Raw genomic sequence first — 17,349 nt, 5'->3', positions numbered from 1 at the left:
TGGGCCCACGACGGGGAGGGGGAGGGGCTGGTCTAGGCCTAGGCGTGTCCCTTGCTCATCCCCGGTTGGTGCAGCCGCAGCAGCAGGTCCCTTGGTAACGGAGCCGGCGGCGTTGCTAGGGGGCGGGGTCAGGCTGGCGCACGCGCGCTTCTCACTTCCGGCTCTTAAGGGAACGTGTCCCTGGCTCGGCGGGCTTGCCGGGCCGGAAGTGCGGACCGCGTTGGGAGCAGGCAGCGATGGCGGAGCAGGCTACGGCTCCCTTGAGCGAAGCGCACAACGTGAGCGGGCCCGGGGAGGCCCCCGCCGCCGGCCCGGCGCGCCCGCCCGCCACGCCCGAGGGCATGGCCCTGGCCTACGGCAGCCTGGTGCTCATGGCGCTGCTGCCCATCTTCTTCGGGGCGCTGCGCTCCGTCACCTGTGCCAAGAGCAAGGTAACCGCCGCCCCCGGGACCGGACCGGGCCCCTCGAGGGACTCGTGCTCCGGAGCAGCCCCTTGGAGTGTCCGCGGCGTCCCGGGCGCCTCCCACGCGGAGGGGCCGTGATTCCGCGTGTTGCTGCTCTGGTTGACCCCCCGTGACAGGTCCGCCTTTTGCTCTGGTCCCCACTGCTCCCCTAAGGCAGCGAGGCCTCCTGAGCGTCTTGCTCTGATCAGAGATTCCCCTCTCATGCCGTGGAGAGGAAAGTCCTGAGCCGCCTCCAGGGACTGAGAACCATATGTGCACACATGGGGGCCACGGTGTTTTCATCCCCCCAGGTAGTACTGCTCCCCTCCTGGCAAGAGATGCTCTCTAGCTACCGGTCCCTCATCTCTGCCTGTGACCCATAGGGTTCTGCTTTCTTCCCCTAGTGCTGCCTTCATTCTTCCCTTCTGGAGAGAGGTAACCCATAGGGTACCTCTGCCTTCTTGATTATTGCCCCCTGGGTAGTGCCCCTCTTGGCTCAGGAGAAGTTCATATATCCTTGGAAAGCTTCTAAGCACCATCATCCCTTTTTGAGTAATGCATCCACCAGACAGCTGAGCCTGGGTTCTGTTTCTATTCCTCTGGCTTTCTCCTGCTTCCTCTCACTATCCTCCACAGAGATGCCTTCTCTGTCTGAGAGACTTGTGCTCCCAGCTTTAGGTTAAACAAGCACCTTTCAGAGTGTCTTCGTATACTTGGTCCTGCCTCATTGCAAGAGACTGCATTAGATTAACCTCCCAAGGTCTGTTCCAATCCTGCATTTCTATGATTCTGCGCATTAGCCTGTCCTCTTCTTGGGGGCTGTCTAGTAATGGTAGCTCACCTTGGTTTTCCCAGTTTTATCACATTTTCCTCTCCAATGCTTAACTCTGGGATTTTGTTATAGCCGCGTTGTTCAGTATGCGCTAGATGGAAATAAAGCTACAGAGTTAACAGACCTTGCTACAGAGAATGAACAATTCTTTGGGTACTTAGATATTGTCTTGAGCTGGGGAATGCTGTGTAGCAGCCAGCTGTATGCTCTATATGAGTCGTCACTACTTTCATATGGTTGTTTTGCATAAGTGGTAGTAGCAGTAGGGTGCATTCTGCTCAGGCAGGATTACAAGTGTGTTGTGAAAGTTTCTGTGTCTTGTTTAGCCAAACAGCTAATGCCAAGTGTAGAGTACAGTCAGCTGTTTGTGAGTGATGCTGCTTTCACATTCCAAGTAGACTGCTAGCCATTATACTCTGCTGTGTGATCTGGGTACCACAGCAAGGCTACTGATGTCATGGAGAGGATGCAGTGTAGGGGAACAAAGATCATATCAGGAGTTGAGGACCTACATTGAGAGAATCAGACTTTGCTGGGTCAAAACAAGAGACTTCAAGTTACCTAATAGACGCTTCCTTATTTAAAGGAATTTACAAAATTGATACATCTTTCACACTAGTAAACGGCTCAGTACAAGGGTGCATCTGAAGAATGTGATGAGTAAATCGGTGGCTGGACAGAACTGTCATTCAGTAGGTAATAAACATATGGCATACACAGATGAGGAAGCTAAATGAAGCCAAGAATATGAATAATGTTGAAACAGTTCTGATGCAAGAATAGCACAGAGTGGCTGCAGACTCCTCTGCTGGGCTGGGGGAGTAGGAAGAGAGAAGTGGGGAGGGAGGTCAGCTCAGAAGGCCTGCTGCTTTCTCCCCCCACCAAAAAAGTAGTAAACTCTGGCAATTCCTGCCAGGACAAAGGTGGGCAGGTATCTGTTTCTGAATCAGTTTGTGCTTTTAATAAAGGCTTGGCAGGGATGACTGGAAGCCAGCAAACAACCTGCATGTGAGCCCAGCATTGATTAGTTCTGCAGAGTCCAGCAAGCTGATAGCTCTGCTGGTGCTTCTGGACCTCTTCTCCCCAATGTGTTGATACAGAGAGCAGATTAATCTACAGATGTGCTCTTCTTCCGTCTCTAGAATGCCTCAGATATGCCAGAGACTATTACCAGTCGGGACGCTGCTCGCTTTCCCATTGTCGCCAGTTGCACCCTCCTCGGACTCTACCTCTTCTTCAAAGTAAGTAAGCCACTTAGATCCTATGTTGTTGGAGGCCATAGAAATGTGTAAGCTCCCTTCTTTGCTTGTTGTTTGTTTTAACCTCTCTACCTTACAGCATTCATGTTTAAATCACATCAAGACTGATCACAGCCTGCAGTGCAGACATCTCAAAGAGGAGTCTGAAAGGCTCTTTTTGGCTTGCTGTATTGTGATCTCTGAGTGCACAGTATGTTGAAATTGCACAGGTTTTAGAGATCCTTGGAACATTGCTAGGCAGTGAGAGACATGAGGGATGGAGTCACAGCCTTTATTCTGAATTATCTGACTTTTATGGCAAGTCTGAGTCTGTGTACAAGTAATTGCTTATAAAATAAGGCCAAAGAGCCAATGGAAATTGCATCGATTCTCAGACTACTAAGCACATGTGACCTTCCCTGACATGCTGTGGTGCTGTCTCTGAAGTCTGAGAAGTAGTAACTGATAACTCAGTGACCTGACCAAAAGCAGAGAAGAATGAAGGTATATGAACTGTAGCTTCTTCCGACTTTGTTTCATGTTCCTTTCCAGCTGTAATCAGCCTTAGACATTGATAAATGCAAGCTATGCAGCTAGCTGAGAAGGTAAAAGGTGACATTTTTACTTATAGACAATCTTCCACATATTTCATAGGGGAAGCCTCAGAGAATTACTATACCCGCATCCATAGGCGGCGAGTTATATGGACCCATGGTGTCTGTACTCCACCAATATTCAGGAAGGTGGGTCCGGCTGCACCAATGTTTGGGCTGATATTTTTAGAGCCGTCCCATCCATAGGACGGACCAAGGCAACCGCCCCGGGCCCCGCACTTCAAGGGGCGTAGGGTCCAGGGGGTCTGGGAGATTAGCAGGGGGGCTGGCACTGTCAGCAGCATGTGACCCGGCCCCAGCCCACCCTCTGCTCTGCCTCTTCCTGCCCCTGCTCCACCCCACCCCCGCTCCACCCCTTCCCCCAAGTCCTCGCCCCACCTCTTCCCAGGGTTGCCCCAGTCTGTCCTATGGACTGGACGGCTCTGCTGGACCCATTCTGGGCACCACCAAAAATTATACAAACCTGGTGCCCATGCCCACATCTCAGGTTACATGAAAATGCCAGAACTGTAGCTAGAGGTCATGGCAGTCAGGGCTTTAGGCCTTGTATATGAGAATAGTGGCACTGATGTAACTAAATTGACTTAGGCTTCATCTATGTGAGAATGTTTTGTACGAAAGTTACGAGGAGTGCTTGTGGCACTTCAGAAACTAACACATTTGTTTGGGCATAAGCTTTTGTGGGCTAAACCCCACTTCATCAGATGCATGGAGTGGAACATACAGTAGGGAGCAGGGTCGGTGCGACCCCCGACTTGGTAAGGTAACTTCCATCTTTTCATATGCTGTGTATTTATGCATCCTTACTTTATGTTCCACTCCATGCTTCTGATGAAGTGGGTTTTAGCCCACAAAAGCTTATGCCCAAATAATGTTAGTCTCTAAAGTGCACGAGGACTCCTCGTTGTTTTTGCTAATACAGACTAACACAGCTACCACTCTGAAACCTGTACTAAAGTTGACCTATGTAGTTAAACCCATACAAATCCCCTGTGTAGCTGCGCTTAAGGTAGCAAATTACCAATTTAAACTGAAGCTTAAGTTTGTCTACATGGGGGAATGTACAGGCCTAACTAGTTTACAATTTAAAATCAGCTTAGTTAAAGCGGTACAGACTTTCTTTTATTGAGGAGGCCTTAGTTAAGAATTCATTTCAACTGCCATTCTAATCCTTCATCACTTACAATTTTCTCATACTTCTCTGGGCTGTAATCTTCCATGCTTGGTCTTCAGTCCAGGGGGAATTTATTTTTAGACTACTTGAATGAAATTGGTTCAGGCATATCTGAGTTATGTGAGCATTGGCGCAGGGGGAATACTTCTCTAAAAATACCATCTGGATAGGGTTCTTGCTCCTGGAATAGGGAGACCAGAAGCCAGGATCCCTACTATTTATGGCATCCCCCCACCATGGTTACAAATACTGCCCATCAAATGTTCTGGTCAGTTCCTTCTTGCCTGTGGTCAGAGAAGGTGTTCCCCCTAAGAGACCCAATATCCTGCAGTGTCAAGATGCTAGCAGGACTCCTCGGGTACCTTTACTATCCTTTATCTTTTGGTCATGCCAGGTGTGGCTGTGAAGTGTCTCAAGGCAAAGTGCTAAACATGTGCAATGTGGACAAATTAATGTTGCCACGTGAGCCTTCACTTGGATAGGTTTAAATTGTTACTGTGATGTTACTCTGCAATAAGCATTTGTATTTTAATTTCTCTCTGTTTTAGGAGAGTACAAGAAGAGCTCAAAGGCTGCCCTAAGTGCTTCTTGGCACATTTAGCTAGGTTACGTGTGTGTGTGAGAGAGAGACAGACAGACAGGTAGAGAAACTGAATGCAGGCTATAAGGCTGCACATGCATTTCAGAGGGGTAGGGCGGAGCATGAGTTTAGGATGCCTTTGGGACTGAAGGGTAGGGGGAATGCTACCTTAATTCAGTTTTCATAGAAATGTAGGGCTGGAAGAGACCTCAAGAGGTTATCTTGTCCAGTCCCCCAGATTGAGGCAGGACTAGGTCAACCTCTGTCATTTTTTGTTTTCAAGCTGTTGCATTAATTTAACAATTTCATGCTCCAATCCCATGCTGAATTTTTCTCCAAAAGAGAATTGTTTGGAAAAAATGCATGCCTTTTCCTGGAATTTTTTTTTTTTAAATCATTCTGAATGGCCCACTGTTGCATGTGGTAGTATAGACTCTGGAGATGGCCACCTATCCCACATGGCCTTTATTATGTGATTGGGGGACTAATCATTTATTTTAATTCCTTTTTTATTTTAATCATGCTGGTATGAAATATAGTAAATATGTCAAGTTTTAGTCATTCTCAGTCACTTTTCACAACCGTGATCAGAAAGCAGTGACAAGTAACTTGCTAGTTACATCACAGCTGTGTAACATGTAAAGGAGTTCTGCCTTTTCTGCCACCTGCAAGGTGGGAATTGCAATTGTAACTGAATCTTGTTCTTTTGCCTACCAGATCTTCTCTCAAGAATATATCAACCTGTTGCTCTCCATGTATTTCTTTGTCTTGGGGATCCTAGCCCTGTCTCACACCATCAGGTAAAAACTGAGGGGGTACCTCAATATTGTATGGTAAACTCTGTCCTGGTGACTAGGGGAGTGTATAGGGAAGTGCCCTATGGTGTATGTGCACCTAGGAAAGAGGGCAGATTGGACTTGTTTATTCCCAGAGTGCTGTTACCTTGCAGCAGTAATAATGGGACCTAGCTCTTACAGCGTTTTTCATCCACAGAACTCTAAGCACGTTACAAAAGGGAAGCTGAGGCATAGAGAGGGGAAATGACTTGCCCAAGGTCACATAGCAGACCTGTGGAGGAGCCAGGCGTAGAACCCAGCTCTCCCAAGCCCCAGGCTAGTTGACAAAGCACTAGGTTATGCTGCCTGCAAAAGCATTTGGATTTATGCTGTTACTGCACCGTAGGTGTGCATGCCCAGCAAGGCACTGTCCGTCTCCTGAGCAGCTTACGGCGTAGGTTGTATTTAAGCAGGACAGAGAACGTTTTGGTTTGAACAGCAACCGAGAGAGATGGTTGTGAAATCCTCAGTGGGCTTTTATTGCCAGAGCTTGTGCCTCAGCAAAGCCAGTTGGAAATGGGTTTACAAAGCACAAACCTCAGGGAAAACTGCAGGCTAAATTCTCAGCTGCGCTGGGACAAAATGTGATACAGTCCAGGAAGCAGGTGGAATTGGGCCACCGTCCTGCTTCATCCCCCATGCCTGTGGCTAGCCACAGCCAGCCCCACCTCCCACTGCAAGTTAGAGCAGTCGGACCTCATTGCACCAGCAAGGCTCACTAGAGTGTGGTGTACTCCAGCGTGCCCCTTCCTGCCCCATCCACCGGAGGGGCCAGCTCTGCCAGCTTTGCACCAGTTGAGGACTCTGCCTTTCCAGGGGAAACTAGTCGCTCACTGAAGGCAGCGTTTAAGGGCCCTTTGCACCTTAGAGTAGGGTAGGATCTGGCCTTGGATGTTACAATCTCATCTGAGCTTTTCTAAAAAAGCAAAGTTATTGTGAGGAGAGAGGCATCAATTTCCTATCTCCTGAGCTGTCTGGGGCCTTTTGGGGGTGGTGCGGGGAGGGGAAAGATCCTGTAACCTAAAGGAAGGGGTTTTAATCCCTACATGGACCCCTCTGACTTCTGATATTGGTTCCACTGGGCCCTGCAAACCCAGGAGGTTGTGGGCTTTTGGGACAGAGATAACTTTCCCCAGGCTTTTGGATTTTTCTCTCTAGATGTGCTGACACAAACACATTAGCTACTGCCTGAGACGGTATTGCTGGTGTCAGGCTTCGAATGGGGGTCTCTCCTCTGCAAGTCTCTGATCCAGGAGACTCGTGGGATGCTGCAGGAAGATACACTAGAAACTGTTAGGTGGGCTGGGGCGTACAGAGGGTAATCCAGAGTGAGCTACAACCTCACAGTGTTAGGAGGTGTGATGGATGATAAATGAGAACCATCACTCCTGAGCACTAGCAGAATTGGGATTAGGCTTCTCTGCCTCCAGAGCTCTCCTTTCTCTCTGGCTAATGCTAAGCTAACCCTGCCATGGGTGACTCTGAAAAGCATTGGAATGCAGCCAATTGCACCAAATTGGTATGCTTCCAAAATATACCCAGCAATGGTCCCCTGCAGGCCCCCCTACAAATTGGTTTGAATACTGCCTATAACCTTACAAAGACTGTCTCTTGCCGGTTAGAACCTGGTGACAGTCACAGCCCTGGCTGTGCCAGTATCTCAGGAATGTTCAGCAAGTCACTTCGTTGTTCTGTACTTGAGTATCTCCATCTGTACAGTGGGGATAGGGCAGAGAGGTTGGGATTTAATTTTTGTAATGGGATTTGCAGTCATCCTGGAGGTGCTAGGGAAGTGCATTGAATTCACAGGTGCTTCTGCAGGATTGACCTTCTCTCCATCTCTATTTCAGCCCCATCATGAACAAATTCTTCCCAGCTAACTTCCCCAGCAAACAGTACCAGCTTCTCTTCACGCAGGGCTCGGGGGAAAACAAGGAAGGTATTTCTATTTTGCCTGCTTTCTCTTGGGACTTTATTGTTTCCTGCTTCATGTGCTCTTACTCTCCCTCAGCTTGTCAACTTTCAACCCTTCATTGAATCAAAATATTTTGGACTCTCTGCCTCTCATTCCCCACTCCATGCTGCTAGGGTCTGTTTGGATGTACCCAGTGCTCTTTAGATACTGTGCATTTGCTGTCGGACCTCTTTGGTGTCTCCCTGTCGGCTGGCTTCTGGTCAGATGGAAGATCCCAGTATCAGGGCGCTGCAGAAATGAGACTGATAAAGAGAATTCATTGTTAATATTTTTATCTAAGGCTTTTAAGTAATCTAATGCTGTCTACTGTGCTCCTGATCTCCATGCACTGATGGTCTGTGCACAAGTAGAATGTTTCACCTGGCAGAAAAAGTACTTACCGCTAGTTAACTGTGTGAATGTGAAAGGCAAAAAGGCATCCACCTCCTGAGACAGCTGTGTGTATACAATCCCAGCAAACCTGAGTTCAGTGTCCTTCCTGGCAGCAAGACAATCTGCCGAGGAAGAGTGGCCTGGTTGAAAGGAAAGGTCCGGATTTTCCAAGTTCAGTTCTGAATGCACCCCTAACTTGAATATGGTTACTGTAGAATTGGTCACTTGCATGTGCAGTGTCACTCCGTCATTCGTTTGGGAAAGTTGCCACGGTGGTCCTGTGTTGCTCATCTGCTATATATATACTAGTCACTGCTCTGCCTGTGTGAGTGGGAGGAGGAATTGTGCGGGCTAGGTGGAATCATGCTGTTATCTTTGTTACAGAAATAGTGAATTATGAGTTTGATTCCAAGGACCTTGTGTGCTTGGCTATGAGCAGCGTTGTTGGAGTCTGGTACCTGCTGAGGAAGGTAAGAAAGGGAGCAAAGCAGCAATGGGATAGTCAAACTAGGAAGTGGGAGGAACAGCCCCTAGATCAAACTTGGGAGTCTCTTGGTAATTTGCTTGCAAGGAATAGTCAGTTTGTGCCGCTGGCTGTGCTGAACTAGAACCATCTTCCTATTGTGTTTGGCCCTTAGCACTGGATTGCAAACAATCTCTTTGGACTGGCGTTCTCTCTCAACGGCGTGGAGCTCCTGCATTTGAACAATGTCAGCACTGGGTGCATCCTGCTCGGGGGCCTCTTCATCTATGATGTGTTCTGGGTAAGCAGGCGCAGCTCTTGGGTGTTGGAGGAGGAGCAATGTCACGCCACCCTGTTCTGTGGGTTTTCTGGCAGAGTTGACCTTATATGATGTCATGCTAATTTTGGGAAAGGAGGGAATCTTGGAAACCATGACTACAATCGGGTGTACGCTTTCTCCTCTGCCCAAAGGCAAGGGGGGTGAGAGGGAGGGGAAATGACAGGGTTTTTGGCCAAAACTTGGCCCAGCATATATTCTTCCAATTTATTCACTTAATTCCATAGGGTGGCTCCCGGAGCATGCATCTCTCCAGCGAGAGAAACCTGCTGCACTGCATAATGCAGCTGGCACCAGCACTGCTATCTGTTTGCTCTAGAATATCTGGTTTTCTCAGCTGATTGTCATGCTGTTCCTACAAGCAGTCTCCAACCAGACTTCCTGGCTCTGTACAAAGGACTTGTCCTTGCCGCTTGTTTTCATGTGTCTCTTCAGCGTTAAACAGTCACGTAGTTCAGTGAGAGTCATTCACAATTTGGGATCCAAGGTATTGATTTTACAATAAGGAGAAGATAAATAATTTACTGAACGTGCTACAGGTCCTTCTTGTAATGTTGGTGTGAAGTTTTGCTAGAATGTTTGTTAAAGATTTTCCTTATTCCTGGTGGCTGCTTCAAGGCCCAGTCTGCTGGAAAGTCCCTCTGGATACTATCCTCTCTTTAGCCCTAGCTAGAGCTTTCTGACCTCACTCCTTGATTATAATAGACATTCTAACAGAGATTGCACCATTCTGTCATACTGTTGTCTCTCTAGGCTAACTCTTGGATCTCACTGGCCAGAAACTAGTTGGCCTCTGATTTATAGATCTACAGTCGGCTTAATCTAAACTAGATGCCATGAAATGACCAGGAATTGAAGAGTCCTGACAAACACGTGTTCAGTCAGTCCAGCAAAAAGATGTCAATATTTAAAATGGACATATTCCTCCAGATAATACAATAAAAATAGATGGCCAAAGAGCAAAATACAGTTGTCAGAAGCAATTGTTACACTTCCTATTGAATTCAATCCTGTTTTAAACTTCCAGACACAAACTATGCATTGTCTGCTAATTGAGGCCAAATCAGCAGTTTGTACTTTTGCTGAAATGCCTTCATGTGAATTTAGGCCAATGGCAGGCACCATCAATTTGTTCGACTTAGTGTATCCTCTCTACACATGCACATCATACGTCATTTGGAACCTTATGATGTCTGCTTTAGGATGAGGTATGATATGGAGCTGTCAAGTGGTGCCATTACCATAGAAACAGGGATAAACTGACACCATCATACGTTAGTGACCACTTTCAATATTTGCATTCACTTCTGTTAGTTTAATGTCTCTCTGTATTGTTGTTTTGATGCTTTGAGGTCATAATCTATTAGATTTTGATTTACCCTTTAAACTCATATAGTTATGCAGCAGCCCATATTGGTACAGGCACAAATACGGTCTTGTAGAAGCTCAGATGCAAACTGGCCCTTGAAGAATACAGGAAGTAATTCATCATCCACATTTTTCCATCCATGTTGCAATGGTGATTCACTGTCTGGTTTACCTGTGTGCAAGGACATCCAAATCTTTGTTTGCTAAGATGCTCTTTTGACATGCACTTCAAAACTCCTCACATGGTGAGCATTTGACCAGCGACTGGTCCTTTTTGATGGCTAGATTCAGGCACAAGCAATTCAGATGTGTGGGTCTTCTTTTCTTTCTCACTTCAGACAGCACTGATACCAACCTTGCTGCAGACATCACAGCTTGTCTGTCCTCTCTCCCGGAAGCAGTAAGCTGTCTTTGTTTTAACAACATTAAGCACGGACTTTTTTTCCCCAACACCAAATAGGAATGACACAGTCACATCCTGTTAATGCAGGTACAGCAGGAGATATGTTGCAGAAGTCAGGAATGAGTGCATCACAAATTGCACGCACAAGTATGAAGTGCAACACTTGTCAGTTGTGCTGGTAATGGAGTGTTTCAATCCACATGTTTCTCTCTCTGTTCCATTTTCGGAAAGTAGTGAAGAGCAAGTGCTACTGGAAAAATCTCCAGCCAGGAGTGGTGTTTGTGCTGAGCGTTTTCATGCACCCTCAGGTATATTTTGAACCATCTAGTCAGAGGAATATTACAAGTGACTGCTTGCTGGATGCAACATTTAAGCCTTGTCTATCCTACAAAGTTTTGTCTGCGAAAGCTGCCTTTTTCCGACAAAATGAGAGGGATACACGCTACAAAGCTACTTTTGGTGGCAAAACTCTTCTGTTTTGCTGACCATTTAAAACCACCTCAACAAGAGGTATAAAGCTTTTTGCTTCAAAGTTAAAGCAACAAAGTGTCAGTTTAGACACTGCTGTTTGTTTTGTCGATATAACTGGCTTCCGCCTGTATCCCGCAATGCCCACTGTGACAGCTCTGCTCACTGTTTTGATCTCTCCTACCCTCTGTGCATGTCCCCCTCCCCTTTCAAAGCTCCAGGAAGTATCCGACAACCCCGTGTGCTGCTCTGTTCGGGGAACAAAGAGCAAAGTTAATGTGGAAGCCTCCTGTTCTGCCCTGCACTAGGAACACAGCGGCAGGCAGGCTGCTGCTTGGGGACAGGGGGCACCACTGTGCTGCTTTGCCATTTCTCAACTACAGATCTGCTCCAGATGTCTCCCGGCAGCTGAGGAGGCTGTGGGGGAACTCAGGGAGTGTCAGAGCCATAGGCAGGCAGGCAGAGTGGGCTGTCAGGAGATACTGCTGTGCAGACTCCAAGCAGTGCCAGGGGATGATAGTAGGGGGTGGGGGACGGGGTTTGTAGGTCGGTCAGCCTGCTGTCTTCCCTGTCAAAGACATACCACTCTTCTCCCCCCACCCCCACCACGCGCGCACACACACTCTTCAGTTGAAAAAGCGACTGACAATCTACTGAGGCATTGCAAACCCTTCCCAAAGCACCACATGCCCTCTTGCACGGTGAGATAGCTACCCATAGTGCACAGCTCGTTGTGTCCATGCGTGAGCTGTTAGTGTGGATGCACTCTGCCGACACAAGGAGCTAGTGAGGGCCTGCAACAGTGATTTTGATTAAAGCGGCTTACCTTTTGCTGACAAAACTTTGTAGTGTAGACAAGGCCTTAGAAACTTCTTCCTTGGAGGCACAGGGCATCCATCAATCGCCTGCTCTGTCTTGCATCCCTCCTTGGATCCTGTCCAGTGTTGTCTTTCTGCAGTTTTCACAGAGTTACTATTGTATCTGTCAAAGACTTCGATGGCAGAATTAGCTTTGTCAGATCCTTTCTGGACCTGCCTCAAGTACTCAGCAGCCAGTTCATCAAAGGTGTGGAATTGGAATGTGCCATCGTTGCTATGGTAGCCATGGCACTTCTGATGTAGGCTGTGGTTTCTCTGTTGCACGCTCTTAACTTACTGATTCTTCCATCTTGAGCTTCCAGTTGATGTCCTAATTCATCTTTGTCTGTTCTTCTTGTTGTATCAGTGTGGAAGAGGGACATAGGTACAGGTCCTGTTGGGTGACTAAGAACAGTTGCCATTGAAATATCTCTGCACCTTGCTAAGGACAGGGCTCATGGAAAACATTTTCTGGATTGGTTGCTGCTGTGATTATCCCTCCCTGGTCAGACTTAAATTTGATCATCTTGGCCGTGTCAGCAAATGTTTTGATGCCAGATTTCTTGACTGGGCTGAAGAAGCTACGGGTCTCATTAGAATCAAGTGCACCTCTCATGAATCTGTTTGTTCTTCACCAACATCTGCTGTTTTCAGTAGAGACTTGTTTACATGTGATGTTACATGTAGTCCGGTAGCTATGTTGGTAAGCACCTCTAAATCGGGTTGTTAAGGTTTCTTTCCCCACTCTGAACTTTAGGGTACAGATGTGGGGACCTGCATGGACACTTCTAAGCCTAATTACTAGCTTAGCTCTGGTATACTGCCACCACCCAGAATTCCAGTGTCTGGGGCACTCTCTGTTCCCCAAAAACTTTGTCCCCTCCCTGGGTTGCCTTGAGGGACTTCCCCAATTCCCTGGTGAACACAGATCCAATCCCCTGGGATCTTAACACAAGGGGAAATTAACTATCCCCCCTCCTTTCCCCCACCAATCCCTGGTGAGTCCAGATCCAATCCCCTTAGATCTTAACACAAGGAAAAATCAATCAGGTTCTTAAAAGAAAGCTTTTAATTAAAGAAAGAAAAGGTAAAAATTATCTCTGTAAAATCAGGATGGAAAATGCTTTACAGGGTAATCAGATTTCTGTAGACCAGAGGGGGCCCCCCAGCCTTTGAACCTAAGTTACAGCAAACAGGTAAAATCCTTCCAGCAAAAAGAAACATTTACAAGTTGAGGAAACAAAAATAAGACTAACATGCCTTGCCTGGCTAATTACTTACAAGTTTGAAACATGAGAGACTGATTCAGAAAGATTTGGAGAGCCTGGATGTACGCCTGGTCCCTCTTAGTCCCAAGAGCGAACAACACCACCACAAAGAGCACAAACAAAAGACTTCCCTCCACCAAGATTTGAAAGTATCTTGTCCCCCTATTGGTCCTCTTGTCAGGTGTCAGCCAGGTTTACTGAGCTTCTTAACCCTTTACAGGTAAAAGAGACATTAACCCTTAACTATCTGTCTATAACACAGGTGTTCTTGCAAAAAAATTTTGGCGTTTGAGTGCAGCCACCAACTTTTGCTGGTGGCTGCTTGACAATTTTTCTTAAAATACTTAATTAACTTTAGGAAAAACAAATATGTACATGTCTATGTCCAAATCTTTGTAATTTATTATGTACATTTTTTTGCGAACTTAATAATAAAAATAACGTACAGTTGTCTCTCTTCTTTACTGGACCTAAACAGAACAGAAACACAAATAAGGTGCTTTACATGTTCTTGTCTTTTTTTTTTTTTTATTATTGTTGTTTTGCTTTTTTCACTGCATTTTTTAGACTTGCTAGCTAATAAGTCTGTTTCTGTGAAGAGTGATTTTTATGTTGGTTGCTGTGAAAAGTTGTATTAACAGACCTGTTAGCTGGCTGCGAGGCAGTGAAAACTGATATTAACAAATATCACTTTTCACAGCTGACTTATTCAGCCCTGGCAAGCCGGGGAACAAATTAAGCCTTGGATGAGGAGGTGGGTAGGGAGGCAGCAAGGGCAATGATGGGGTGGTGAGTCCGGGGATGAAGTCCTGCAGGCAAGGAATGGAGCCTACTACTGAGTAGCCAAAGCCCCATGGTCAGAACCCATGGCAGGATCCTGGTGCCATGTGGTCGGAGCCTGCCGCCCGCCATGCCAGGACTGAAGCCAGAAGCCTGAGCCCCACTGCACTGGGAAGATGGGAAACACACTGGATGTCTGCTCCTCTGGTGTTTGTGGCTCCAAAGGGGGGCAAGCCCCAACCCATCCTGCCAGCCCCAGGGAAGAGGCTGCTTCTTTCCTCCCCAACCCCCAAATCACCACCCAAGAAACTGCAAGAAAAGCCCCTGGTGGCCACATATGAGAAATATTGCTCTAGCTGTGATACAGGGTCAAGTGGGTTTGTCATATTATTGCTCACATGGTTGGTAAGAGCTGTAACATGCTCTTCATCTCCCTTCAGTGCAGAGGAAAGGACTTGTTTGTGAGGTTTGTCATCACTACTTCTTGTTAAGCCACTTCTTTCTCTCAAAGCTTTTGTATATTCATAATATGAAGCTGTGTATTGTTATCTTTAACACCAATACTGACCTGTGCATAAAGTGTCACTGAATTAAAAAGCTAGTTGCTAGAATATTTCAAAGGCTAGTACTGCATGCATAGGCAACTGCAAATTAAAAACCTACCAGGCAGGCTAAATGCGACTTTGTATTTACAAATGGAAAAGCCTTATGTTAGGAATTTGTGTACATTTGTACCTCCCCACTGTGCAGGGCAAACTATGGGCATACACTCTCCTGTTACTGGTTCCCAACCTTCAGTGTGAAACTGTCCGGTCAGCAAACTTCAATTAAAAATATAGGAAAACTATTCTAATCATAGGGTTGGAAGGGACCTTAGGAGGTCATCTACTCCAACCGTCTGCTTAAAGCAGGACCAATCCCCAGACAGATTTTTAAACCAGTTCCCTAAATGGGCTTCTCAAGGATTGAACTCACAGCCCTGGGTTTAGCAGGCCAATGTTCAAACCACTGAGCTATCCCTCTTCATCCCATCGCTTGTATTCTTAATTGTCAGAGTATCTCATGTGATGTGAAAATGGTTCATGTTACTGTATTGCAAAATGTTGATCTTCACCACTTTTGCCACATGCTGAACAGTATAACTTCTGGGAAAAACACACGTGCAAAACCAATACAGATCTTTTAATATATTGCTGTTTGGTAGTTTTCACAAACACCATAATAAGGTGTTGAAATTAATCTAAATAGTAAAACTCCAGTCATTGTCATGTTAGTGTTTCTGGAACAGTCCAAAAAATGACTTTCTCATTTCGTGTACCATTGTTTCACCTTACGTACAAGCTTATGGCACCACTTGACAATTCCACTTAATCCTTCATCTAAATGTACCTAAAATAATCTTTCAAACAAGATATGATGTGAGTGTGTCGAGAGTGAGTCCTTTAAACTCCAGAAATAAGGTCCTTTGGGGAGAGTTGCTGCACTCCTGTTACTCTGGCTTCACGCTCAACTAATGTGAATCAGTAGAAAGTGAATACTGTGATTCTGTGCCTGGCGGGAGCTCAGCTCTGCTGTGATCACAACTGGCACTAGTGGTAGCTGCAGCTAGGCCACTGTACTAGAATGGCTTCTTTTGTTATTACTTGGGCCTCTGTTTTCACTTTGGACTGTTTGCTCCTAGGTTTTTGGCACCAACGTGATGGTGACTGTTGCCAAATCATTTGAGGCACCAATAAAACGTGAGTAGATCTTGCCTGCTTTCTGGGAGTACCTGTCCTGTCTCCTGCTCATCACCCTCGCTGCCTGGGCTCTGTGCTCCACCTGGCTTGTTTTACATTCTATTGTGCGTGCCCCTGTTCATGAGTGGATTCTTTCCTGGTCTCGCTCTCTGAGTTGGAATCCTACTCCTGCTTACACTCTGCCCGTGAGGAATTTGGATCCTCTCGCAGCCATTTGCTCTAGATCTGTATAGGTCTTTCTAGCGTGTCCTGTCACTGGCACACCATGAAGTACAATACACCTGCCAGGCAGGGTAGCATTGGATGTGGGCATTCAGGTCTCTGATGATTGGGTGGGAATATCTGCAGAGACCTGACCCAGCCTGTGAAGTGGGTCAGTACAAAGCCTTTAAGGTGGGAATCATGGGGACTCAGAGTCACCTCAGAAGTATGAAGTGAGTTTCTACAGCACTGAACAAGGCAGGTGCATCAGACACGGGATCTGAAAGGTACCTGAAGCCATGGAATCTGAAGTATTCTGGGGTGTTGGTAGCTGCACCACAGTTCAGGCTGCGTGGGGATTTGCATGTAAAGCTAGAATGGAATCATAGAATATCAGAGTTGGAAGAGACCTCAGGAGGTTATCTAGTCCAATCCCCTGCTCAAAGCAGGACCAGTCTCAACTAAATCATCCCAGCCAGGGCTTTGTCAAGCTTGTCCTTAAAAACCTCTAAGGAAGGAGATTCCACCACCTCCCTAGGTAACCCATTCCAGTGCTTCACCACCCTCCTAGTGAAATAGTTTTTCCTAATATCCAACCTAGACCTCCCCCACTGCAACTTGAGACCATTGCTCCTTGTTCTGTCATCTGCTGCCACTGAGAACAGTCTAGCTCCACTGTCTTTGGAACCCTCTCCCCCCTCCCCCCTTCAGGTAGTTGAAGGCTGCTATCAAATTCCCCCTCACGATTCTCTTCTGCGGATTAAATAATTCCAGTTCCCTCAGCCTCCCCTCGTAAATCATGTGTCTCAGCCCCCTAATCATTTTCATTGCCTTCCGCTGAACACTCTCCAATTTGTCCACATCCTTTCTGTAGTGGGGGGTCGAAAATTGGACACAGTACTCCAGATGTGGCCTCACCAGTGCTGAATAAAGGGGAATAATCACTTCCCTCGATCTGCTGGCAGTGCTTCTACTAATGCAGCCCAATATGCCATTAGCCTTCTTGGCAACAAAGGCACACTGTTGGCTCATAGAATCCCTCTTAGTCTCCAGATTTTGCTGGGTGAGTTGGGGTACCCTGTTGTGGCCCCATGTGGCAGGTATGAGTTTAGACAGCTTACAGTCCTTGTTCCTTTGTAGAGAGGTGAAGTGTGTAATGTAGATCTCCTATCTTATTTTAGTAAAGTCTGTTTGTGTGGAAGGTTGGTTATTTTATGAGAGTCTCCAGGTTGGAGAGCTCTTTTTTTTTTTTTTTTTTGATGTTTTCCTGTTTGCTGTATAGGATACTGATCAGGCGGTTCCTTGGTTTCTTTGATAGAGTATGGCATAATCTCTCACTGTGGTCTGTGTAGTATGTAGATAGCAGTGGATTTTTTACCTTCTCAGTTTCTTTGATAGTGT

General features: G+C 46.6%; 1 protein-coding gene across 1 annotated transcript in view; it reads left to right on the top strand.

Annotated features, from left to right (window-relative positions):
* Nucleotides 1-209: 209 nt before the first annotated feature.
* HM13 (histocompatibility minor 13) overlaps nucleotides 210-17,349 on the top strand; it is a 28,915-nt gene continuing 11,775 nt past the window's right edge. The window contains exons 1-7 of the mRNA XM_032766290.2: nucleotides 210-431; nucleotides 2,418-2,516; nucleotides 5,599-5,681; nucleotides 7,568-7,656; nucleotides 8,449-8,534; nucleotides 8,703-8,828; nucleotides 15,690-15,747. Of these exons, the coding sequence (XP_032622181.1) occupies nucleotides 237-431; nucleotides 2,418-2,516; nucleotides 5,599-5,681; nucleotides 7,568-7,656; nucleotides 8,449-8,534; nucleotides 8,703-8,828; nucleotides 15,690-15,747 (736 nt within the window). The 5' untranslated portion in view covers nucleotides 210-236. The remainder of the gene's footprint in view (nucleotides 432-2,417; nucleotides 2,517-5,598; nucleotides 5,682-7,567; nucleotides 7,657-8,448; nucleotides 8,535-8,702; nucleotides 8,829-15,689; nucleotides 15,748-17,349) is intronic.

Source organism: Chelonoidis abingdonii, chromosome 14 (genome assembly GCF_003597395.2).
Source record: "Chelonoidis abingdonii isolate Lonesome George chromosome 14, CheloAbing_2.0, whole genome shotgun sequence".
NCBI lineage: Eukaryota > Metazoa > Chordata > Testudines > Testudinidae > Chelonoidis > Chelonoidis abingdonii.
The sequence above is the reverse complement of the archived record's forward strand: the minus strand, read 5'-3'. Positions and strand labels throughout refer to the sequence as shown.